The sequence below is a fragment of the Papilio xuthus genome, unplaced genomic scaffold (genome assembly GCF_000836235.2).
Source record: "Papilio xuthus unplaced genomic scaffold, Pxut_1.1 DF828780.1, whole genome shotgun sequence".
In the NCBI taxonomy this organism is placed as follows: Eukaryota; Metazoa; Arthropoda; class Insecta; order Lepidoptera; family Papilionidae; genus Papilio; species Papilio xuthus.
In genome coordinates, this window is record NW_013529869.1 from 5233038 (window position 1) to 5258293 (window position 25256).

General features: G+C 38.9%; 3 protein-coding genes across 3 annotated transcripts; 1 reads left to right on the plus strand and 2 right to left on the minus strand.

Annotated features, from left to right (window-relative positions):
- Window positions 1–1043: 1043 nt before the first annotated feature.
- On the minus strand, window positions 1044–5391 carry LOC106128384 (E3 ubiquitin-protein ligase RNF185). The gene is made up of 3 exons (XM_013326749.1): window positions 4821–5391; window positions 3843–3981; window positions 1044–2422 (listed from the first exon to the last, which is right to left on the minus strand). Exons 1-3 carry the CDS (start codon window positions 4970–4972, stop codon window positions 2240–2242), a joined length of 474 nt encoding a protein of 157 aa, XP_013182203.1. The 5' UTR covers window positions 4973–5391; the 3' UTR covers window positions 1044–2239.
- A 121-nt stretch (window positions 5392–5512) lies between these two features.
- LOC106128383 (uncharacterized) lies at window positions 5513–11470 on the plus strand. The gene is made up of 7 exons (XM_013326748.1): window positions 5513–6017; window positions 6578–6810; window positions 7047–7150; window positions 7777–7939; window positions 8035–8229; window positions 8338–9006; window positions 9273–11470. Exons 1-7 carry the CDS (start codon window positions 5809–5811, stop codon window positions 9518–9520), a joined length of 1821 nt encoding a protein of 606 aa, XP_013182202.1. The 5' UTR covers window positions 5513–5808; the 3' UTR covers window positions 9521–11470.
- A 106-nt stretch (window positions 11471–11576) lies between these two features.
- sprt (PDZ domain-containing protein sprite) lies at window positions 11577–24854 on the minus strand. Its single transcript, XM_013327041.1, has 8 exons — window positions 24809–24854; window positions 20624–20730; window positions 20265–20504; window positions 19968–20120; window positions 14432–14575; window positions 13700–13868; window positions 13459–13620; window positions 11577–13346 (listed from the first exon to the last, which is right to left on the minus strand). The coding sequence occupies exons 2-8, from the start codon at window positions 20728–20730 to the stop codon at window positions 12024–12026; spliced, it is 2298 nt and encodes a 765-aa protein (XP_013182495.1). The 5' UTR covers window positions 24809–24854; the 3' UTR covers window positions 11577–12023.
- Between the last annotated feature and the right edge of the window lie 402 nt (window positions 24855–25256).

A 25256-nucleotide genomic window follows, 5' to 3' on the forward strand; every position in this document is an offset into this window, starting at 1 on the left:
AATATCAAATTTTGCCTTGTCACAATATATATAATACTAGATTGGCGCAGTATTCTAGTATGTTTGCCGTAATATGTAAGTTTACCGGTTCGAATCTCAGGCTACTTTTTTTTCATTTTATCAATCACTGGGTTATTTTTTCATAACCAGTAAAAATTTGTTAATGTAAATTTTGCTCGACAATTTCAATTATCTACATATGTGTGCGCGCCCACGCACACTGGAATGTTTATTGCAATCGACCAAAAATTTGATGTTGTTTGGATATTGACATTCAGTTTTTTTTCTTTGTTTCTTAAATATAATCAGTATCAGTAAAAGGTAAAAGTAAAAGTGTTATTTTTACCGGTACAATGCATCGCTTTATCTCCTTCATTTTTGTTTGAAATAGAAAAGTACTTTAACGGTCAAACTCATTAGTCCAAGGCAATATCAAAAAGTACCTAATAACTACGGCGATAGAGTTTAATTACATGTGCTTCGATATTAAAATTAAAAAGTTTAAATATCAAAAAAAAATAGTGGCTTGGGATTTGAACCGCCGACCTTACGTACCAACGGCGGAGAACGGTAAGGCCACGAGACCAAACTAGCATATATGATGACAAACTTAAATTTGTTGTTGGTTTTATCTACCTAATATCTGTCATCCGCGTCGAACACTTTTAGTAAATTTTGAAAAATGGTTTGATGCAAAGTGTCAAATGAATGTAACAGAAGTAGTTTATTCCAAATTGTATCACAAGTATATAGAGATAGAGTTCAATTTTGTCAAATGTACCGATATTTTTGCGCACCTTGACTGCTTCGTTACTTATGACGCTGTGGCTGCTACGATATATATGAGCATCTTGCATGTACTCATATATTTGACGCTGTGTATGCACCGATGTATTTGAGCAGGGTGAATGTATCTATTATTTTGAGGACTTTTGTTGTACCGATATAATTGAATACTTTTGGTGTACCTATATATTTGCATATCTTGTCTGTGACGATCTATATGACGCTGACTGTACTTCCAGTCTATGTTCTACATTTGTACCAAATTTCATCTATATCCGACGAGCCGTACATAATTTTTGCATTTATAATATAAGTAAGAAATAAGATAATCAAGATGGCTGACAACATTTTGTCGACAGGTGAGATCTTGCTCGACTTATACCGAATACCGTTGCGCTATTGTTCGTATCGAAAAATTGTGCTCAGGTTGGTATAATTTCAAGGTTAATGTTATTCAAGTTATTTTTCATTATATAGTTGCATTATAAGCGATAAAAATGCAACACAGACTTTAGCCGGAACAATCGCGATGTTCGGCACAGAGCGAGGTTGTATCATGCGAGTAATTCGTCTGCTAAAATATCGAGTGCGGCAACAATGCCTTCGCTTTGCCGAATGTGTGATGAATACACAGTTGTTGTTTGTGAAAATAAAACACAAGTACTCGAGCAAAGGTATGCGAGGTACATGTAAATGTCCCTCAAGTTGCCTACGAATTCTTTAATGTCAGTGAGTCGTGTTGAAAACACGTTATTTTTATTATGCGGCGCCATTTTTTTTGTGTCTGATAAAATGGAAACTCATTTCTTAGTCATAATTCCTATAAAACATTGCATGTATACCTTCTCTAACAATTCTTGTTCTTAAAATGAATTTGATTTTATAAATACGTAGTATAGAGTTTGAACCCACAAGCTGCAAAGCATTCGTGAGCTACCGTTACTCTAAATTAGAATAATTTCGCGATTTGCAGATATTTTATTACTTTAAACTATTGAGACTAAAAAGCTATATTTATGTGCAACATGTTTACGAGACGATGTGGCAACGGTATATTTTTCGTACCGGTTCCCGCAGCGACGCACTGCGCATGTAGCGCACACAAAAAAATGGAATAAACTTTACATCAAGTTATTTATTTATAACTGAACTGGTTATTGTTGATGCCAAGATATAAACATTATAATTTATTAATAGAAGAAATTATTATTGACAAGTAAGTAAACCAAATCGAACTAAACTATATATATTAGGTGTCCACGAGAGTCCCATTCTACGAGTTATTTCACTCTTCGTCATCTGTATGTTTAACAATTAGGCAACGCATCTGTAAACTTTTAATTTATTGCGGATTTCTTTGAACAAAGTCGTCGATTTAAGGTCACCTATCACTTGTTTGTTTGCTAAGGTCTACTATAAGAAAATAGCGGTGCATATTTAAAGCCTTGTATTGTTAGCAATGTAAGAACAGACCTGGGCTGGGGCGCGGGTCGCCAAAGTTGAATGTGGAAGTGAAGACGCCGAATGGGAAGGCGCCGATGCCGAAGGACATGTGGAAGCCCTCTCCGAAGCCGAAGCCCGGGAAGCCGCCCGCGCTCTCGGGCTCCGAGCGCTGCCCGGCCGGCCGCGGCGGCACCTGCACAATGCACACAGCACAAATAACATACTAAGCTATTATGGTATTACTAATAACTGTATCCGACAAATACAATGAGCTGTGCAAATGTTATGCTCGTATTAGCAAAAGAAGTATCCCAGGACCGAGTTAAATGAGAACCTGTAATCTGTGTATTTTTTTGTTAACCCATAAAAAAATAAAGCCTAAAGATGTGGAATTTGTCAGACTTTGCCGCAGATGCGCAGACTTACGTCATATTGCTTTTATAAGATAGCACACTTCATGATAAACAATTTAATTTACGATAAGGTATCAAGGTTACTATAAATACTCAAATTTCTACCAGCCAAATCAATGGTACAATTTAATTTTTCTTGTATTCAGAACTCTTGGCGGTTCTTAACTTCGCGCGAGCCGCTGCGCAAAACACAATCTTAGGTGCAACGGAGGGCACTGCGCATCGCGCCGATGACCTTGGGTCGCCAAGATATATGGAAAGATTTCATATTTTTAATTGTTTACAAAAGCAAAACATTTTAAGACCAATTAACTATGTATTCTTGAATAAAAACATAGATAAAACACATCGCATGTTTGTAATTTATTAAAACTGAAGTGAATCATCCACATGTATATTCAGTGGCCATTTATATTTGAGATTTAATTCAATATTCAGGTGTTAAGTATGATGAATACATAAACAGTGTAAACAATCAAAATGTCCATAATCCATAAACAATGTCATTACACCTGGCATTCATAAAAAGACAATAGAATATGTTAATATATTGGTTTACTAGCAAAGGGCGAGAGATCATTGAACTGATGAGGTCAACACAGGGGAAAAATGTTATATTATGTTCCTGCCTCCCTGATAACATAGCTGACTAATAAACTGTCTCCACTAATTGCTAATACAAACTGCAAATAATTATCATCAAAGAAATACTGAACCACCCGAGTAATTGTATGCCTCTCTATTGTAATGTAAAAAAATTATTATCATTATATAAAAAGGTTTTTGTATGATTTCAAACCAATTTATTTATACCAGATTTATTGTTCTCATACATAAACATTGTGAGTCGACCTCTTGCAGATAACAGAACATCAATATACATTTTTTTATGTTTAATATAAAAAAAACAAAGGTTTGTCCTTACAATGCCCTTGTAAAGTGAGAATAAACAGGCATTTTTCATTGGGTGTTGTATACCTAACTTATTAATACTGTTTGTCACTTGTTATGCAAATAAAAGGTGACCTAGCTTTTAAGGTCTGCACTATCATTATTACTAAATCATTGGTCAGTTCAATTATAAATTAAGCAGTCACTAAGTGTCAATTTATTATACTAAAACTACATTAAGAATCAATTTAAGTAACAATTTAAAGACTCTAAGTTTTCATTTGTTAGTGTATAATTAATAGGTTCAACCTTATTTCTAGGGTCCTCCTGCTTGGTGTTCCCTCGGCCATAAAGGGGTATGACTTTATCCCTGCTGATTGCAGCCTTGCACACGGGGCACACTTGCCGGCTTGGCCGTGTCTCCAGCCACTGGTGCAGGCAGGGCCAGCTGCAATAAATAGTTATTATGACACAGGCTTCTTGATGGATCTACCAACGATGATATTGTTTTACAATTCCTCAGATGTTTCAAGAAGTTCTAATAATTTATTACTATGACCATACATGTTAAAAAGTGTGAAAATGCCTTATTTTACACCCATACATTCACTTCTTCCCATAATTTTCTAATAAGGTAATGGTGGAAAGGGGAAAAGGTCTAGATTTAGACTCTATAATGACAACAGTATTGGGTGTGTGTGGCAATACATCATATAATAAGGGTAAATGCAGGTAACATAATAATTAAATACAGCGCTATCTACAATATTGTTGAACATATTGATAGCATTGTTCTTTGGAGCAAAAAAGACTTAAAAGTCTCATCATTGTGTTTAAGTGTGAGGTCATTTAAATGGAGTTTAACTGTAATTAAGCATGTTGGATCAAGACATCTAATAATAGAATAAAATTGTAATTTACTATTATCAATTTTTTTTGTATACAACAGACATCTGCAAAGTGGAGCCAAACTGGAAATAGTCTTTACATGGCCAACATTTTTGTATTTTATGATAAACTAAGGCAAAAATCATGTAACTCAAGCAATGTTTAGTGACCAATGCTTCATACTTATCATCATTAATCTTCATTTCATAACAAAAAGATTCATTGATATGTGACCAACTCTTGGGTGAGGTACGAAAAATGATAAGGCGATGGGGCAAAACAAACATTTATAACTTTGTTTGAAATTGAACAAGTGTTAAAGGTAACCAGATTGTATGTGTGTTATGAACTTTGTAAGTATTGATCATGTTTTTTTTTAACACTTAATTAACTTCGTACCAAAATAAGTGTCCACACATGCTGACTACGGCATCCCGAGCTGTATCGAGGCAGATGTTGCACTCCAGCATTCGCTCATCACGTTTGTCATCCTCGCTGCCATCTCCGCCGGGAGCTGACGCACTGGCCTGCGCTTCACTTGTCTCAGCCATTTCAACAAACAATTTGAACTGCTTATTGCGTCACACAATTATTATATACGGCACTAACAAATCACAATTTTAGGTATCCCTGTAATGTTAAGTGATTGTGTAAACGCACTGTGCTAAAATTTTGTTTAGTCTTTGCAACAATCACTGTAAGCACTAGAATTTACTACAAAAATTTAACTGTAAAACAAACTAAAACTAATTATTGAATTAACTCAAAAACAACTGGATCACATCCCCTTTCACGTATTTTAATTGCGACTTGACGCCTATCCCCCTATCTGTCAATATTACCGTAGATTATAGAATAGTGCCGAATCATCGCAAATCGCATTCGCATTTCTAGCCACGTTGCAAAATACATATTTTTTTTGTAGATATTCCCAATTCATATCATTTACTTATATTGACCAAACGTACATCATTTTTGTTCGGATGCCTTAAATGTATATGACAACATAAAAGAATTACAATACAAATCGTATTACTCTTTGACTCTTCGGTTTAGTTTATGTTTGTTCCTTGTTCATCTCTGGTTGCAAGCAAAAAGCAAGTTCACTTTCATCTTTCATCTGTGGCTAAAAAAAAACAATCTGTCTGTTTGGTTTTATTAAGTGGTTTTGCGTTTCCATTTTTGTAAACCTTATTAAAAGTTCACATAAACATATATAAGTGATAAATGTGCATATAATTCCTAGGACATAATTTGCCACATTCTACTGAGACCCATTTTGAATAGGATGGGCATTAAAATATGTGGAAAAACAACTGTGACGTCACGTACTCTCAGCTGAAGACTAGGTCTTTTTAACGTTAACTTGTAGTGATAAAATAGCAATATGGGTGGTGCCGTGAGCTCGGGACGTAATAACAATGAGTTGGTGGACAATCTGATGGAAGCGAGTTACATCCGGACACCAGAAGTGGAACGCGTGTTCAGAGCTGTTGATAGAGGAAATTATATGCTTCCTGGTGATAGAGACAGGGCTTATAGGGATATTGCTTGGCGAAATGGATTTTTACATTTGTCTTCGCCCTGTATATACAGGTATGTCATTGTCGTGGTCCAATCACATATGTCCTTACAAAGGAACTGGAAGCTTACCAAGTCTTGGGTGACTAGGACATAGTTAATCACGATAGCCCACTGCGAGTTGGTAGATTTCACACATAACTTTTAATTACTTCGTCGATATATGCAGGTTGCATCACAGTGTTTTCCTTTATGGTGAAAACACTAGATTAATGTAGGTATGAAATTCGAAAATAGAAAAAAATTGGTGTTTTAATCAGGGGGTAAACATTTCCATCTGGAATTGTCAATCACTTAACAACAGCACTCTCTGTTTTAGGAAGAGTCCTTAGATTTGCTTTATTGTCAATCAGCCAGAAAATCTGCAAATTGTAACTGAAGTTATACAAAGAATTGTTTATGTAATTGTGAATGTCAACATCCATGGTGAAGAAAACTTCATTTTTCATTGTAAATTTTTTCAATCATAATAGATTTATTACAATGTATTTATTTACATGTTGGGTAAAAAACATTGGCACCAAGATATAGTTTACTGTATAATTGTTTTTATAATGACCACATCTCTCCAACAGTGAAGTTATGGAGGGACTGGAATTTAAAGCCGGACAGTCATTCCTGAACATTGGTTCTGGCACCGGGTACCTGAGCACCATGGTTGGGCTGGTGCTAGGTTCCGGAGGCATCAGCCACGGGGTCGAAATATATCCCAAGGTTCTGGACTATGCAGTCATGATGCAAAAAAGATTCATTGAAAGATCATCTTCTTTAGATGATTTTGACTTCTGTGAACCAAAATTTTTCCATGGTGAGTATTAGTAGCATAAGTAATATAGCATGATGTAAAAAACTTTTTTGATGACTGGCAATTAGTTTAATGAAGTCAATAATTTGTTGAAATAGAACAAATTAATGAGAAAGAGAATTGTAGGGTGTGCCGTTCCATTTGGAAATTGTGAGAAATGGAGTTGTTTATAGACATGTGTTGTTGTGATAAAGTAGTGGTTATATGAGATATAAATAAATAGATCATTTTGTGGTTAGGCAATGGGCTGTGCCTGGCCCCGCTGCCCGCCGCATATGATCGCGTCTACTGCGGTGCCGCCTGCCCCGAAGAGTATGCCCTCTACTTGAAGCAGCTCATAAGGGTAATGTTTTGTTAAAACCTATGTATTTTGAACTTACTAGAAATTATAACTGTTTATTTTAGATATGTAGATGTTGAATGAAACGGGTATAAAATATTGTATACATTCCAGGATTGTATCTTGTTCAGTCATAAGATGAGCTATTGTCTTCTTCTTGTGAATAGCACCATGTGTTGAGTGCTTTTTAAAACAAACATTTTAAAATGTTCATTTTTAACTAAAATACTATGATTTTTATATAAAATACTTTATTATTTTAGAATAAAGTGAAAAAACTTAAAAATTGATTTAGGTACGTGAAAAGTGATGTCGAGTGAAATTCAAACTAGTTTAACACCAACATAGAAGTTATGTTTCAATAACACTACGACATTGCAGGAAGAAGTGAATTAAATGAAACCTCATTTTTCAAAATCGGTTTTAGGCTCTAGGCCGGCACAATGGAATTTACATACGTACAAACATAAAAACGAACGAAAAAATGGGGGAAAAAAATTATGTCATCTTTCTAAATTGTAACCAGAAATGCACTTCGAATGCGAAAAACGTAATAACGAATTGTATTTTTTCCATTTTCCGTGTAACGCTTGGTTTTGGCGGGAGGTGAATGAGAGATTTGTGCCAAGATCGGGGGCATCCTGGTGATGCCGCTGAACGATACGCTGGTGCAAGTGCGGCGGCTGGGCGCTCGCGAGTGGGCCACCCGCAGCCTGCTCAACGTCTCCTTCGCGCCGCTGCAGCTGCCCAACGAGGACGACGCCGCCCACGCCCGACAGACGGTCACGCTAGGTATAACCGAGTTCGGTGCTAATTAATGTTATAAAAATTAAGGATTTTTGAAGGTTCCGTTTTCGCAACATAAATGTATAATGCAATGGTTGCAGAAGAGCAGGCGCCGCCCGCGCTGCAGGTACTGTCGCGCGGCGCTATCCGGCGCGCGCTGCACCGCGGCGTGCTGAGCCGCCACCCCGAGCTGCGCGAGGAGGTGCGCATGCCGCCGCTCCGCCGCCCGCGCATCGCCCGACACGCACGCCGCTGCCCGCGACGCTTATGCATACCTATTCGCGAGGATCGCGTGCGTGAGTCTCACTTTACTGTAGCGCCCCGTCCTCTCCGCTCTCGCTCTCCCTCTCGCTCTCGCTCTCGCAGCGACCCTCCTCGATTGTAATCCTAATACTGTGTCACAGATAACTTTAACGCGCTTCACGACCTGGGACGCGAGGATGGCGCCAACGAAATGAACGCCCTGCTCAGTCTCGTGCTCAGCATGGGCGAGAACCGGGTGGCCGGCGCGCTGCGCTTCGACCCCGTCTCCGACAACTCGAACTCCGCCTCCTCCACCGACGACAGCACCGAGTCGGAGTCGGAGTGGGAGCCCGCCGCCGAAAACTCTCGCGCCCCGCAAAATAGAATACGGGTAGGCTCTCGGAATTCCATCGGGAACGCGGGAGCGCCGAGGGGGCGACGGGACGCCTCGTCCCAGTTCCCCGTAGACGTAGAGTTTTACGACGACGTGGCGGATGTAGGCGAGACCCCGCCTACGCCGCCGCCCCGTCCCGCCGCCCGCCAAACGCCCGCCGACGTCGACCTCCACTTGGAGGACGCGGAGCATCAGCGAGGCCTGTCCGCCTCCGACATGAAGTGGGAGGAATCGCGCACGGCGAGTCGCCGCGAGCCTTCCAGCGACGATGACACCGAGTCCGCCTCCAAGGGCTCCGAGGAGAAGCGACAGAAGCTGGACAGCGGCATCGGCGAGGGCAACTCCCCCTCCAGCTCCTCGCAGGGGAAAACCGAGCGCAGCGCCGCCTCCGACACCGGGGAGGCCTCCGACGACACCGAGCCTCCGCTCGCAGACGGTTAGCACTATTTTATTTTTTCACAGAACAGTCCTCTACAATTAAAATAATTTTCTATTTATAGAAGGGGTAAACGAGGCGGTCGCCTAATGTTTTACATTCTTCTAAACCCTTGGACGTCAGCATCACCAGATACGTTCTAAAAAGACCCCAAATTGAAACCGTTTTTGATTTGTTCCATTATGCGAAAACTTTAGACAGTATATATGTCATATACATCACTCCCACGCGAGTTCTATTCTGACCGTTAGTGGCGTGTCGACCAGGTCGTCGCCGTCAGAAGCGGCTGCGCACGCTGGCGCCCTCATCCTCCACGGAGGAGGAGTCCTCGGAGTTTGAGGGCGAGCTGCGGCGGCGGGCGGCGCGCAGAGCGGGCGGAGTGGCCGCAGAGGGCGCGGCGAGCGATGTGCGCCGCCACCGCCGCGCTCGTCTGCTGCGCCACGCCATCAACAACCTGCCGCTGCCACAGCAGCTCAAGATCTACGTCAACTGGGGCCGCGCTCTGCCCGTCTAGACTGCCCGCCCCCACCGCCGCCCCCCACTCGCCCACAACACGCCCACAACACGCCCCCAACACGCCCCAACACACCCCACTCGCCGAGTCACAAACATCTGTACGATGAAAAACTTAGTTCTAGAAAGCAAAAAATAATAGAAAAGAAAGTGCATAAACATTGTAGACCACAGTGTGGGTACTAAAAACTATAACATCTAGTTGTATTATAACATTGGAATATGTTCTCAAACACGTCATATCATCAATGGCGAGCCGAAAAACAATGGAACCGGACCCTGAAGTAACTGTAATTTGCAATGTATCATAAGATTGGCCGCTACGACAAACTCAAAGTTACCTATTCCGCTATTATTAGGAACTGTAGCCATGACAAATAATAACTAAATAAACCAGTACTTTGAATTAAAACTGTAATAACGCAATTTGCGTGCAGGGATCACCAACAATATAGCAAGACTAAGGCGTGAGGTAATTAAAAACCATAATATGTAAATTTTAATGATGCTTTTATAGAATTTAACTGCCATACGTAGGATGTTAGAGTTAGCAAATAAAATATTTAAGAAATCATGGAAGTGAGCTTTTCGAGAAATGTTCATAGATACCAAATGGAATTGTACCATCTCTGCCTACCCCTCTGAGTCAACTTTGTGAGGTTATGTTACAGAGTTGCAAAATAATAATGTAAGCTAAAATTTTAAAAGAAAAGATATAATATTATATAGTGTAAAAAGGTTTGTTGCACCTGACTAACATTCATTAGTTTGCATTGATATCACTCTCAGCAAATATTAAACTTGATCAAATATTATTATCAATTAATTCTGAAAGTTATATTAAATGTAAATATTATCTATAAATATATAAAATGTTTAAGGTTTGTTACGATTTATTATATTTGATATAGCGAAGAGGAATCAATAATATAGATATGAAAAGTTTTAAGACATTATTGTTTCATTATTGAGTCAATAAAGTGAGACAAGAGTACAGTACAGCAGCCGAATGTGCCTGTTTTAAAGCAATAATTATGTCTTTTTATTATTTTACTTACCAAATAGATGTATTTACCTTATAAATTTAGATTAGTCACAAAAAGAACAGAAGATGAAGGTCCCCGTAACTGAAGAGTATGTATGGATGTGAAGAGACAGAGGTGTGCCAGCTTTGTGGTGAATTGGTAATCTCTGGCTATGTTTGCAGTACGGGTTTGAATATGTTTAAATGGTTGATATAGATATTAAATAGTTAGTGTGGGTATCCACTGCCCGAATACCTGTTATAAATTATATTGAATGAGTGGAAAGATATTTTTGTATGAGTGTTTGAGCAGTGTAAATCTACGGTTATTTAGTTAGATATTGCTAATGTTTGTCCGGCAGACAGCATAGCGATTGAAAAGGTTACTTTTAGTAAGACTGATTGTCTCTATTGTTTTAATATCGTAGAGTTTATAAATTTCTTTTCTTGTTTCATATGTAAGGCCATAAAATGTAGAGTGGAATTGTGTAATTTTTTTTTTTTTGGAATATTGATAAAAACATGAATTTTCTTAAACCATTTTAAAAATATTTTTTGATTTGTTTCGGACAATATTTTGGAACACATGGATTTTGTTCTGCGAACTGATGAATGAATTATATTGTGACAGTTTTATTGTATGTTTACAGATTACAGTTAAAATTATTTGTGTTGTTAAGCAATTTTATGCAAATGTATAAGATTTACCACTAAATATGTCTGTGAACAGACAAGAATTGGTGCTGTGCAGGACTTTGTAAGTGTTAGCGCGAAACATAGTCAGGGTGTACTTCAAGATGTTAAGGACCCATCCCCTCCCCTTTTTTATCTTATTATATTGTAATCATTACACGTTCCGTTATTCCTGTAAATATTATAAAATGTAATTTGTTTTGTTGCTAATAAATATCCAACTTTATTATGGAATGCTGTTTTATTTGACATTTCAACAATGACAAATGGAAATACCATGAACATTATTAATGTGTGCAAAAGAAAAAAATAAAACAACTGACATTTTTGTTGGAAATTATTTAATTTCTTAATATAAATAAAGTTTACATACAGGTGAGTATTTAACGGTGGGCCTTATCATTAATAAAGATATGTACAGAAATTCTCTTAATATTTTAACAAGTGATGGAATGTTTATTACTGGCAATGAGTATCGACAATCGAGGAATCCTTCCGTGTCCTTACAGTCACAATTATTTAAACCGGAGGTAGCTAACTTATATAATACATTTTAAATATTTGGGGCAAGATTTTGTACACCTTTTGCAACGATAACACATCAGAAGAGTCCCAATGACATCGAGAATGAGATGTACTCAACTTTTGTTCCTATTTCACATAGGCAGACATAAATTCCTTGAGAGTTTATCGTTTTAATTGAATTTATTACAACTGACAAATATAAAAAGATAATGTGATTCAATTTCTATGGTCCATTGTTACGAAATCTATGTGGAGCGAGGCGCTAGCACCACTTGCCCGCGTGCGCGAGGCCGTTATGTCGTGGCGGCGCGGAGCCGGGTGCGTGCATGGACTGCGGGTACAGGTCGTCGGCGGCTGGCGCCTCGCATGCGCTTAACCCGTGAAGAAGCTTGCGCTGCGGGCGCGGCGTGGCGCGCGACGGGTCCCGGATCTTCTCGCGAGCCCACCGGTCCGCCGCGTACGTTCGCTTCACGGGCCGCTTGTGTGGCGAGTCCGGCCCGCCGTCGCCGGTGCGCGTCTCCGAGGGTGGCCTGCTCGGAGTCTCGGACTCGCTACCGTTGAGAATGGAGTGCGCGCTGCGTGCCTTGTGCAGCGAGAGGCGCAGCGGCTTGCGCGGCGGCGTCGGCCGCGACCTGCCGTCCTCGCGCCTCTCCTCTCCCCGCTTGTTGTGGCTCGTCCGCGTCGAGCAGCTCTCCGATCCATAGTCCAGTCTCGGCGAGCTGCTGTACATATCCCCGTTCGGAAAATCGGAGCACTCCGACTCGAACTCCGAGGATTTTGCGCTTCGGCAGTGTACTTTCGATGACCTACGACTAGACTTGTGCGCGTTCTCGAGTACCTTGCCGTCGATCCGGTGGTACGTATAATGCCTGTCCGACTCGAGCTGAATATCTTCGGAGCTGTCGTTCTTTTTCATTTTGCGCAGCCGCTGCGATTTTTTCAGCTGTTCTATGATGGATAGAGTTTTTCTCTCCGCCCAGTTAGTCTTCTTTATGCTTTCTTCTATTCTGTCGGCAGCCTTTTTGATCTCGTAATGTTTCGGTTCGCAGGAGCGACCGGTCGAATGCGAGTCTTTGCCGTCTAAGTCGCTGTCGGATCTGAAACGGTCCTCGGTCTGCGATTTATTGAATCTTTCGTTTTTCATTCGCTGCTTCTCCATGTGTCTTTGGTTTCGTTCGATCATGCGAATGGCTGCGTCGGTCTCTGCGCCGTAGTCGACGGCGGCGTGTATGCAATGGTGCGAGATGGAGTGTCGGACGCGGCCCGTGCGAGACTCTGGTCCGTGCGAGCTATGTGCGCGACGCTGCGGCGCGGGCGAGGCGCGCGGCGAGACGGCGGCACGCGAAGAGGCGCCCGAGGCGTTGGAACGCGGCCGCAGTACGGGGAGGTCGACCTCGGAGGCGTCCAGACCGGGTAGCTTGGCCACGATGGCCGTGATGTCGGGACCCTTCTGGAACACCTGCACCTCGGACTTTGGGCTCGGCCTGCTCGGCTGCTGTGGCTCCGTCGTTATGTTGATGTTCGTCACGTTTTTCTTCGTCTTGTTGACTGTGATGCAGCTTTCGCTACTGCTCACCGGGTGCAACTGTAAAATTGTTTGTTTATTAATGAATTAGATATAATTGGATATACGTGTATGAGCCTTTGAGATATTGTTTGATAAATTGATTTATAAAAAATAGAATTGTTGAGCGCACCTGCGCGTGCCTGGAGAGCAGCTCGGCTACCTGATCCTCGAGATAGGAGATTCGGTGCGTGAGGCGCGTGTTATCGGCTCGCAGACCCTCCTTGGCGCGCTCCGCCTGCTCTGCCGCCGTCCGTAGCGCGCCCAACTCCGACCGCAGTGCCGCCGCTTCGCTCTTTGTTTATGATACCACCGTTTAAAGAGGACTCGATATAAAAATATTATATCTGTAAGTTAAAATGAGAAGTACTGACATGTGTGAATGTGTTGGACGGCGGTGGACCGTGTGGGGAGTGTAGGGGGTGCGCAGGGCGCTGGTCGCGCAGCAGCAGGAGGCGCGCGGGGCGGGCGGCGGACAGCGCGCGCTGCAGCTCCTCCTCACTGCTGCAGCTCACCATCGACGTGCCGTTAACTTCTATTAACCTACACGAAATATAAAACAATATTTTATTTAGCGGTAACGATTCCGTATGGAATCTTTGAATGATTATGGAAGTATCTTAATTTGTCCCTATCACCACTTTGGTTTCATGAATCGTTATATTTTTTTTGTAATAAATACGTACTAAGGCTGACCAAATAAATAACTTGTTCAGGTTCTACTCGTAGCTTGTTTATATCGTGACCCATCAGGTTGCAACTAACGAAGCGAAGGGGCGCTATCTGTTCTGTTAGCAGTACGGGGCAGCACGTCGGCGCCGGCGCCGGGTCACGTTGGGTCACTTGCGCCACGTACGGCTCTATCGCGGCCGACATCGCCAATTTTATTACCCGCGCTTGCGTTCCGGGTTCTTGCTCTATTTTTAACGTTACAAGTAGGAGCAAATTTTTTATAGTCACTCCTGTTCAACTTCAATAATTTAAGGACTATGAGACGTTACTATTAACAAAGAAATGAATGCAGCTTTTACGATATTGTAATTGTACATTTCTATTTTAAAATGTTAGGGCATATAATACTTAAGATGTTCATAGTATCATCACACCTGTCTCCCGGTCTGAGCGGCGAGTGCTCCTCGGCCCAGCGCACGGCCAGCCCTGCCCCGCGCGCCTCTGCACCCCACCTCGCGCTCCCAGTGCCCTCCTCCGCACACACCAACAGCGCCCGACCGCCGCACTCCTCCACCACACTGAAATATAACATTTTAGCTAGGTAACTGACAATAACTTTAAAATTGAGAAGATAAAGGTAATTTCCTAATGTTTATTTAAAACTAAAAATAATGGATGACAATGAACTGGACACGGGAACGATGAAATGTGTTAATATGTATCGGCTTCGAAAATCAGATTCTTACAGGCTTATTTCCTTTCAAACTAGGAATTATAACAAAGTAAAATTAAACCAACAGCGTTTAATGTTTTGTTTTGTGGTTTGTGACTATATGAGACTTATACTTAAGTAGTTCGTGAGAGACATATCAAAGTCTAACATTTAGAGTTACCGACGTACAGTAGTGTTTAATTATTTTAATACTGTTTACTGTCGGCAGCCGCCGTCCCAGCAGTCGTAAGCAAGTTCACCGTCATAAACTACTTTGCACTTCCTTATTATAAAGTATTCAGGTAACTTCAACTATGTACAAGACGTAACGTCGTAAAGATATCTATTACAGGTGATTGGAATGCCAATTATCCAACAAGTTACCATTTTTCGGATGATCTATAAAAGGTAAAACAGCAAGCTTACTATCTATCCTTATTTATAAATATCGAAATTTTTTAGTATAATTTTTATCGAGTTTAAGATTTTTTTGATACAGTTTAACTTTCATGAATGTGCTCTCTTTGTTTTACCTTCAATGATTATATTGCGTTCTTCTAACACCAAATTATAAGAAATCCAATTTACACTTTGGAATATACAGAGTGAGGAATATCGTCTGACTCTATCAGTTAGGATATTACCAATGTTAAATAACGTTGTACGCTTTTAGTTGGACTTAGATTAAAGATATAATGTCCCTAAGGATAGTGGCTAGGTCTAGTAGATAGGCTCATGTATCAGGAGTGTGTTGTGCTCGGTGTGCTGTAGAGCGTCGCGAGTCGCGAGTCAGGCCGCAAGAGCAGTGACCGCGCGGTGGCCACGCTTCTGCCGTGCTATTAATATTGATTCTTGACCTGCATAATCAACTAAGTTTTATTGATAGTTAACAAGTCATTTTCTTTAAACTTTATTGTGTGTTTAAAATTAAAATAAAAAGCTATAATTTAAATCTTTTTTCTGAGGAATTACTGGTTTAATTATCACTGTGCTTTTAATGTCATACTACTTAAATTATTCATTACAATGGTGAGTGTTGAAATTGTGATTACTTACGCGTAGTATATCAGCACTACCACGAATTGGTCGCGTCAAAAAAGGAAATATCATCTAAGAACATATACAATATTCATTAATATTATGAAAATTGTGCAAGACGAAACTCGGTAGATGAAATTCGATTACACAAATTAGTCTTAATAAGTTAAATTAATTTGCATTTTGATCTAGGAATTTCCGAATAATTTTTTATAGTAATTTATTATACGAGTGTGACGTCTTGCGTTATGCAGTTAGCCCTTCAGCTCGTATAATAAATGAAAGCTCATTTATGACATAAAAGTGAGTGTATTGTCGGTATTAGTGTCAGAGACAGATTCGGGGCGCGCAAGTCTAGATGTATTTAACTAAACAGCGATCAAACTAACCGGTTTCATTGTTTGCACAATTTTTGCAACAAGGAATAAGGTCTTACTCACGATCACGCTTTTAGTAAAATAAATCATGTACGAGAAAAATAAAGAAAGACAAACGTATGAACGATTTAATTATATTCAGTATTCACATTAACACCAAGGAATAGCATCATGGTTACCTAAGGCGCGAAAGGTCGCGGCGTCGACACCCACGCCCCGCGATTCTATGGCGCCTTTTATTGCCATTGTTGTTTATTTCTACAGGATGATTCTTATGTTTTACTTGCAATTTTTGCATAACTACCACTGGCTACACTTTGTTGTTGAGAAATGTAGCCGATTATGTTAAATCCTTCTACTTAGTTGTAAAAATTGTTTGTATGCATCTAGAGTTTATGTAAACTAGCGTTCGATTGTAGAATCCTAAACATTGTTATGGTGTTTGCAATTTTTCTCGCATACGATGAAAGTGAAATCAAGCAGCTGGTGTTGAAACTTTGTGAGTTTATTTAAACGAGTAAATGTAATGGTATTATATTAATTATATTGTCAGAATTACAACAAATACATTTGTAACTACAATCTCTAGTCATAAATACTTTGAAATTAAGCGTTTGCCTTCTTAATAAATAAGATGTGCTTATTATTATTATAACATCTTAAACATATATATTTTTGACATAAAGAAAATTAGTATAGTGTAAGCCATTTTATATATTCTGTAATTCCTTAACCTAAAACGTTATTTAGTCTATGCTATAAGTCAATAACACTTTTGTTTACTTAATATAACAACATTAATCATTTGTATTACGATCCAAAAGATTATTTAAATATTTGATTCTCAAATATAAAATAGAAGTATTCAACTTATCCTGTTAATTATCTGACGGTATTTCGTTATCGTAAATTAAAAGTATTGTAATTGCTCGTCTGGATGACGGCCATGTTTTTCTGGCATTCGGGAAATGAAAAAGACAATGTAACAACGGTGTTTTTGAAAAAGTTGTTGTTTACAATTCTAAAAGGAATATATGAGTTAAAGAAGACTATGATTTATTTGAAAAAGTATTCTCCGGCTGTGACTCCCACAATAGTATAGTATTCCAAAGTGTTTTCTACGATATACATCGTCAGTAGGTGTCTGAATGTATTCGATTGCAATATTGCAAAAGCAAGTAATGTTCAAAACATAAATAATATAATACTTGCTACAAGCTACACTTTGTTACACAACTATTAGTATATATATGTAAGGGGCGATGTGGGCGTGGGTGTGCAAAGTTCATGCAAATGATTACTGTGAACCTGTGTCATAGTCACTGCGCCCGTCGGATGCCGGCGCTACACTGCCATGTTATTGTTGTTTAAAGTTTATTCATTGGTACATTAGGTACATTAATGGTTTCAATAATTCTCGTATATAGAGAAATTTAATACGATGGAAAAATGTCTTAATTATTGCTCCTGATGTGTTCATATTATATCTAATTTATACCGAAATCAGAATGTTCTTTCTGCTTTTAATTTAAATGCTTTAAAATGACTAGTTTATATATTGTAGGTTATTTTAAAAGAAGGTTTTACCACACCGTCCACATCCATCTTCAGCTAAAGGTATACGATAGATGCATTATTTATAAGCGATTTGCAATCGAACCCAGACATAGTACCCATTGATTTATCCATACGAGTGCCACAAGAGGTAAAGCCTGCGCTCGAGCACGAGCTACTCATCTTCCTTAAGGAACAGACGCTATACATTGGTATTGATATCGTATTTGTCACGTTTTAAAGTTGATTTTACAATGTACTGTAGAATTAAAATAGTGTTTTCTTTATTCAAAGATGTATATTTAAGGCGTCACTAGGAAAGTAAGTGCCGATACTTCAGATATCAATTACAATTAAAATAATGGTTAAGTGTTACGCAAGTATTTTTTTTTGTAAATTGGCTTAAATTTACTCTTTGTAAGGAAAACTTTAGTACATTTTTCTATATTATAATCTTTTATTACTTATATGTTTATCTTGCCTGATTCTTAGACAACTTGTTTCTAGGCAGTTTGCTTAGCATATTCAAATTATAATTACACTTATGGTTGAGAATTGAAAGCTAGACTGCGCAGTAAAAGTAGCATTGTAACCGCTGAGCCGCGAGGTTCGCGACCCGCCCCCAATGACTTCACAAATCACACTTTCACTGTCGAATCTTTACTCTTTTTAAACCACCGTCTGACCACACAATGAAATATATTTCCCACACATTTATCTTGATTTAAAAATAATTAATAAAATTATTGCAAAACTTATTGTTATCCATTTTATTGCATAAGTATTTTTTATTATTGCAGCAAGTTTTAAGGTTATGATTATCAGAACTATGATAAATTTAATGAACGTTACAAAGGTACTTAAGATTTCTTGAGAATTTTCCGTGTATCAACCCAACATCTCATTAGCTTACTGATGTAACATGGGTAAGCAGCGATAATTGATCATTTGTCAAAAAACACCTCGTTATTCGCACCCGGTGTTCAAACTGTCGACGGCATCAAGTACTTAAGTAACTGGGAACATAAAATGTAATTTTGCAGTTTTTTTTATGTACTTATTTTCATTAATTTGCTGAACACCTTGTATCCCTTTACAATTTTTTTCAGAAAATATTTTTTTTTATATTAAAATTAATTTTGATCAAAGTGAAGTACTACGGCATTTTATGGCTCATAAGCTTAAGGGTGATTAAGTGATTACTGATGACAGTCATTTTTCTCGACGTAATGGCGTGGGAGTGTTCCAGCGAACGCTGCGGCGAAGTCCACGTCTGCTTTGTCGTATCCGGCGCGTAATGTACAGCGATCTTCATTAGAGAGCACATTTAGCAAATGACGCATTATGGCGCCTATTATGCTAATGTAATTTAATATCCTTTGAGTGTATGGCTTGAGAGACAATAGTTTAATAATAAGTTTGAAGGGTGTTTTAAGATTTATTTGATATGCTGAGATTTTAAGGTGCCAGCACTTTCGATATAACAATAGTGTGACTTGGAAGAAATACCATTAAAAATAACTTTTTTTTGTAGCAGTGATTACATTGTCTCGATGATTAAGATTCGAGCAGTTTATCCGAAGTACTTTCTATCGACAGATTGACCTGTATTCGGGAAGATGATTCCCATCGATAGTCCGCTGTAGAAAGTCTGCCCTCGCCTTCGCCCCCGCCCCCACGGTACAACAATGGTCGCTGTCGTAACATACGTCAGAAGGCGATTTGTTGTGCTCTATCACTGCATCTGCGCAGCATCGCTACTCCACCCCCTTCACACTATGTTAAGATTCTAATCAAACCTTACTAGGGGTACCCGTTAAAATTAGACAACCTAGAAATTTTGAGCCACGTTATATTGGCAGTAACAAGCGGACCACCTAATGGTAAATGACCACTGCTATCTAGCGAACAAATAGTAAAAAGACTTCTGGATACGATATACGATAACAATGGAAAGAAGACCACTGAGGAGGAAATGTTCATGGTTATCTTATGTAGCGTTTGGCAACCCTCGTAACGGCCCGCTTTCCATAGCGGGCACATCTTCACACGATGCTTATCGGATGAGTTTCAATGGAGCCGTGCGTCCAGACAACAGATTAGTGTGTAATTGTTTCTACTGATCGCTCCGATACCGCTCCTTTGTTAAATCATTCAATGTTAGTTTTTTTTAATTGAAAACGTCTGTTTTGTAAATTCCTAAAGTTGTTTTACTTTATATAACTCATCACTAAAACTTTGTATGCGAAATAAATATCTACGAAGGAAGTATTTGGTGGTGTTTGTTACCTGTATAGTGTGTTGTCGTGCCGTGCGGCGGCGCTGGCGTGCTCGATGAGGAGTGCAAGCGCGCGCGCCTGCTCGCCTAGCGACAGCAGCTCCAGCTCCTCGCGCCCCAACCGGTACTGCAGCTCCGCCTGCTCGATGCGCGAGTCGATACTCCTGACACCAACAACCACTCATGTCACACCGTCACCACAGTGTACTGCAGCCAACGTCTGTTGTTACTACTCCTAAAACTAATCTGTAGCCAACGACTTATCTCTACTTGGCTTTACCACTGATAACAGGTTAAAAATCCCTTACTCGGTGACATGTGTGTGCTCGAGCCGTTTCCTGAGCTCTTGAATGTTGTCACGACGCGTCTGCAGGTCAGCGTTGAGCGCTGCGGCTCGGTCCTCCAGTGCGCGCCGCTCCTCTGCTGACAACGCAGCGGGCTCTTCGCGTCCACCCCGCGACGCCCGTGCGCCCCGCGGACCCGCCGGCGACGCCGCCTGTGCCGCTAGCCGCGCTGCGCTGAGCGACGCGCTTAGCTGCTTCTTAAGGCTAATTGGATTAATAAAAATGTTAGGCAAAAGATTATCGAATTGCTAGAGAATGTTCTGTCGTCGTTTGAATGTATATCATAATGTAAAGGCGCGAACAGTGAGTGGGACATGTCTTACTTCTGTATAAGTGTATCCTTATCCAGTAGCGCGGCGCGCAGGGCGTCCAATTCGCGCGCGCCCCCGCGCCGCCCGCACCCCGCCAGCGACACCTCGATGCTCGCCATCTAAACACAACACATTTATCAGGTATGTATTTTTAATTGTTAAAATTAAAGCTAAATAATTAGCTAAAAACAATTAACAAGCTGGCGTTGAAGTTAGTTAATTATCTCTTACAAGTTTTTAGACAAATCACATGCATTCAGTATTGTGTAAGTGTGTAGTAAGTTAAGTAAAGAATTTCAATTCGTAATAACGAGATAGCAGAGATGGCAGATGAATGGAATAGTATGCGCTGTGCGGTGCTCTCGACAGCGAAATTGTATGTTATTATGTTATTAATTATTAGAAAACGTTTAATGTTGTCGAGTTTAACGAGCGGTCATTTATGTAACAACATTTGCGAGCGCAAGCACCTCGCTCCTGAGCGCTGGTCATCGACATTTGTTTGTAAAATGCACTGCCACTTGAACTTCAAAGCGAAATACCAAAAATTAACATAAAAAAAAAACAAAATACACTACAAAGTTCTTTATGGTGTTAAATTTTACATCCTGTTTTCATAAAAAAAATTCTAATAAACACTGATAAATAAACTTGAATCGGAATTCTTTCTTAGATGAATTGTTTCTTAGGAAAGTAGCGAGGAGGGGATTTTTTTATAATTAAACGTAATATGGTGTGTTAACTATACTATACTTAACTATATAGGTAACAAGTAGGTGGCAATTTATTACTTCATCTTGGTAATTGTTAACGCCGCATGTCGCTAGATGTCGCTGGGTGTCTATTCTTCGTGATAAATAGCTGATAATAGTAGCCCTAGTCTAGAGCGCTTACAGCCAGGGCTGCGGAGCGAAATATTTCTTAACAATAATTTAAAATACAAGTTAAAAACACATCCTATAAATTACATTTTATTCTAAATCTAAAGATACATAATTTTTTTATTTAACTTTAATTTTGTTATTATTAAGTCTATTAACGATTTAAAGCGCTTTGAAAGGGTTAATAAATAAGTTTGTTATAAAACCGTTTACAACTAAAACTGATAAGTATTGTTGACCGAGGGATACTGTTATGCAACGGATTACATTCATGCTACCAAATGATATATTAACATTTAAATGCCAGTTTCACGTCACAATAGATTTATTTTAGAAACCGTTATTTTTACGAGCCGTGCGTCCGACCGGTCGGGCAGCCCTGGCCGGCCGGTCGGTGTTGCGGCCCCTATCGCGGCGCATCTGACGTAAGCTTGATGTATGTTCAATTAATTCACAGCTATCTCTACATCTCTCCTTCATTCCACACATTAAGTCGTTACAGAGAGAACGAACTTATTAAATAATGCTCAAATGTGTATCCGGAGTTACAAGTTACCGAGATTTAATGCTATATTTATCGGGTTTTACTTAGTTTATGTCGCTATTAAGTATGTTTGTAATAGTAAATGAAGTGTAGAGTATTAAATCATAACAAAAAATGTCGAATATGAAAAAGAAAGCTAACTTGTAATAGCCACTACATAAATTTAAAAAAACTCCACTTATGAGTAAACAAATCGAAATCATTGGATTTACGGCTTCCTGTGTAGAGGCTTAAATAATGATGGGGTGTGGAGGCGCTGCGCATGCGCAGAGTATCGGCTGGTTTATGACCTGACCACTGTACGGTTTATGAGAAATCTCAAACGGTAGCCTCCAAGTGACTACCGACAAAAAAAACTTTGGTGTGGCTCAGACGATTTATCTTTGAAGTTTGTGTTCAAGTATATTTCACGTTTATTACTCTTGTGGTACACAGATCAAATTCCCTTCGTGTTAACTGATTTGAATAACTTATAACGTTCATTAATGAAAGTTTTAGTATAAGATTATTTAAAACAAGACAATAATACCATAAATAAAAGGCCAAAGTTGAGAAAATACTTAACTGGAACACAGGCGTTATGCCAACTCATTATCAGTAATTAAAGCTTATTTTATTTTCAATCAGTGATCATATTGGAAAGTCAGAAATGAAATTCAAGTGTAACAACACATCTCTCGATTCATCTAGATTACGCTAGAGTGCGCCACACTACACCCAGCGGGCCAGTTCACTGCTCAATGATCGTGGGCCAGTGAACGTGGGCCAATGTTCGTGGGCCAGCGCGTGGGCTTGGGCTTGGGAGATCGTTAGCGTCGCTTCCTGCCGCCACGCTCCGTTCCGCTCGGCAGCGCGCGCGCAAGGTGACGCCGCCACTTCACCGCACTTGACTCATATACGACATTAAAACGTAGGAAACTATATAACTAAGTAGCATTCGAAGTTGACGAATTCAAAATTAGATATATTTTACTACTATTTATACCACAGTCTAGACTATTTATATCTTAGACTAATTTTAATATTTTAATAGTAATATTGAACAAAAAGAAGTCTTATGTACCAGAAATAACTTTTTATCGTTAAATTCGTTTATAATACAGGCATTAAAAAGTAATTCCTTGTAAGTTATCCTTGTTACCTTTGCTTGTTGCTTAATTTAAACACTTAGTTCATGTTATACGATCAAGGACCTCTGCTTCATACTAGAAAAAACCTATACAAGTCCAGATAAAGCAACTTAGAAGACGCCGCGTTTGTTTTTCTGGCTGTAAATCTTGTTCTTAAAGGAAAGAACAGATTCCATATATTCATGTGATTTTCAATTTTAACCACATTTTACTACACTCTTATAAACATATGCTATTAAATATGTATTTTATTGCTTAATATATTGTTTAACGAAATGGACTACATAGAAGTTAACATTAAAATTAAGTTTAAAGTTAAACTATTCATTTACGATTGTCCGTTAAAATACAGTAACTGTTTAACAGTTACTTTAATTACTACTGCATGTGCATAAAATTATTCTTGTTTAATTTCATGCCCTAATTATAACTTGTCAGAGCAGATTACGAATATCATTAACTTTAAGGCCTTATAAATGAATTTAAAATACATTTAATTTACATGGATAATAGTATATTAAAGGTCTCATCCAAAAACGAATCTATCCAATATGAAAGTCGCGAATTATATTAATTGCTATTATAATTGATACTTTAAATGTCACAGAGACTTTCACTAATTATTATAGTATAAAGAGATCATATATTTTTGTTGGTTTATGTAAAAAAAACACAAAAACGATTTATCTATGCGTCGACTAATATACTAAAGATTTCATGTCAGCCGTAAAGTTTCAAAAGAAATAAGATCAAAGTGCCCTTAAAATTATGTGATTTTTTTTTAATTTACTTTTAATGTTCATATTATGTAAAATAATATTTAATCTTATTTCTAGCATATAAATGATCTGACGGTCGATCTTTGAAGTGGAAACAACTAGAGGTTATTGTACCAACAGATAAAGAGGTAAAAATGTTTGTAAAATATTTCAATAACAAGTTTTTATATCTGTTTCGATTATGAACAGATAGATTTGCATATGCAACCATACATATAAGTACAGTGCTGTATGAGAAAATGTAAAGTTGTATGCAAATGATCTAGATAAGGGAGCTCCCGTAGAGATTTGTTAGCTTGTAATTACTAGATTTATTGCTAACAAATTTAATTTAATAGTGAATTTTTATTTCTAATATACTTAAAAAGAACCGCAACAGAATTGGGAATTGAGTTAAATCAATAAAATTAAGCAATTTACTTCGGTTTGTAGTCATAGATGTAAAATAAAAACTTTTTCAGGTTTCTACTTAAAAGAAATCATTAATAGACTTTGTAAATGCAAATGAACCCGACAATGTTGCCATTTTCAAGTTTTCCATATTTACCGCGATATATTCTCTTAGAATAATGTACGGTTAATAAACCGCTTTATCAACGTTTTATAAAATGTTGCCAGTTGCTCACAAATTAGTTATTCGTTGCCATATTTTACAGAGCAACCAGTCTCGGATATCAAACGATAGTTTATGCTAGAACATGACTCTTTATTGATTACTTTGAACGAAGAAGGACTGCTTGTCGTAAATATTTCTTATCACCAATTACTAACGACAATGATGTGCGAAAATGTTAGAGAGGCAATAGTTTTTTTTAACAGTAAATAGTAGAAGTAAGACAGGCATTGGGCGCCAGTTCACCGACCTTCGCCTCCAGAGTGTCGAGGTCGACGACCCCGCCCGTCTCCAAGGTTTGCTGCAACAAAGGAGGATATTATTCTTTCTGTGCGTATGGTAATTAGAACAGCGGCAACAGTCGCTGCCGCTGCCACTTGCCTGCTTCATGTGTCGTCTCTGTGTTCTGTTGCGTGCTCAGATTGTTCTTGTGTTAACAGCTGCATAGGTTGCTTTTTATTTAACTGTCTGATTTGGGTAGAAAATGAGTTATGTAAGAAATCTGATCGAAAAAAATACAGTCCTGAGATCGATTCCATAAAGAAAAGTCAGGTTATACAGTTACAACCAGACACTTTTTCTTTTTTTTAAGCATTCCATTGAATCAACATATATAATTATGTATAGTTTTTGTCCATACGCTCATTACGCGGACGCTCATTTTCGACAAATAACCGTTTCTTATGTTTTTATCTCTT

Excerpts from the sequence above, each read along its gene's own strand:
- sprt (XM_013327041.1), bottom strand. The coding sequence starts at position 20,730 with ATGGCGAGCATCGAGGTGTCGCTGGCGGGGTGCGGGCGGCGCGGGGGC. Across the intron at positions 20,121-20,264 it reads GAGCACACACATGTCACCGA|GAGTATCGACTCGCGCATCG; the intron begins GTAAGGGATTTT and ends TGTTGGTGTCAG. Across the intron at positions 13,869-14,431 it reads CCGCTCAGACCGGGAGACAG|GTTAATAGAAGTTAACGGCA; the intron begins GTGTGATGATAC and ends TATTTCGTGTAG.
- LOC106128383 (XM_013326748.1), top strand. The coding sequence starts at position 5,809 with ATGGGTGGTGCCGTGAGCTCGGGACGTAATAACAATGAGTTGGTGGAC. Across the intron at positions 6,018-6,577 it reads TCTTCGCCCTGTATATACAG|TGAAGTTATGGAGGGACTGG; the intron begins GTATGTCATTGT and ends TCTCTCCAACAG. Across the intron at positions 7,940-8,034 it reads CCGACAGACGGTCACGCTAG|AAGAGCAGGCGCCGCCCGCG; the intron begins GTATAACCGAGT and ends CAATGGTTGCAG.
- LOC106128384 (XM_013326749.1), bottom strand. The coding sequence starts at position 4,972 with ATGGCTGAGACAAGTGAAGCGCAGGCCAGTGCGTCAGCTCCCGGCGGA. Across the intron at positions 3,982-4,820 it reads ATGTGTGGACACTTATTTTG|CTGGCCCTGCCTGCACCAGT; the intron begins GTACGAAGTTAA and ends TATTTATTGCAG. Across the intron at positions 2,423-3,842 it reads AGGAGGACCCTAGAAATAAG|GTGCCGCCGCGGCCGGCCGG; the intron begins GTTGAACCTATT and ends TGCATTGTGCAG.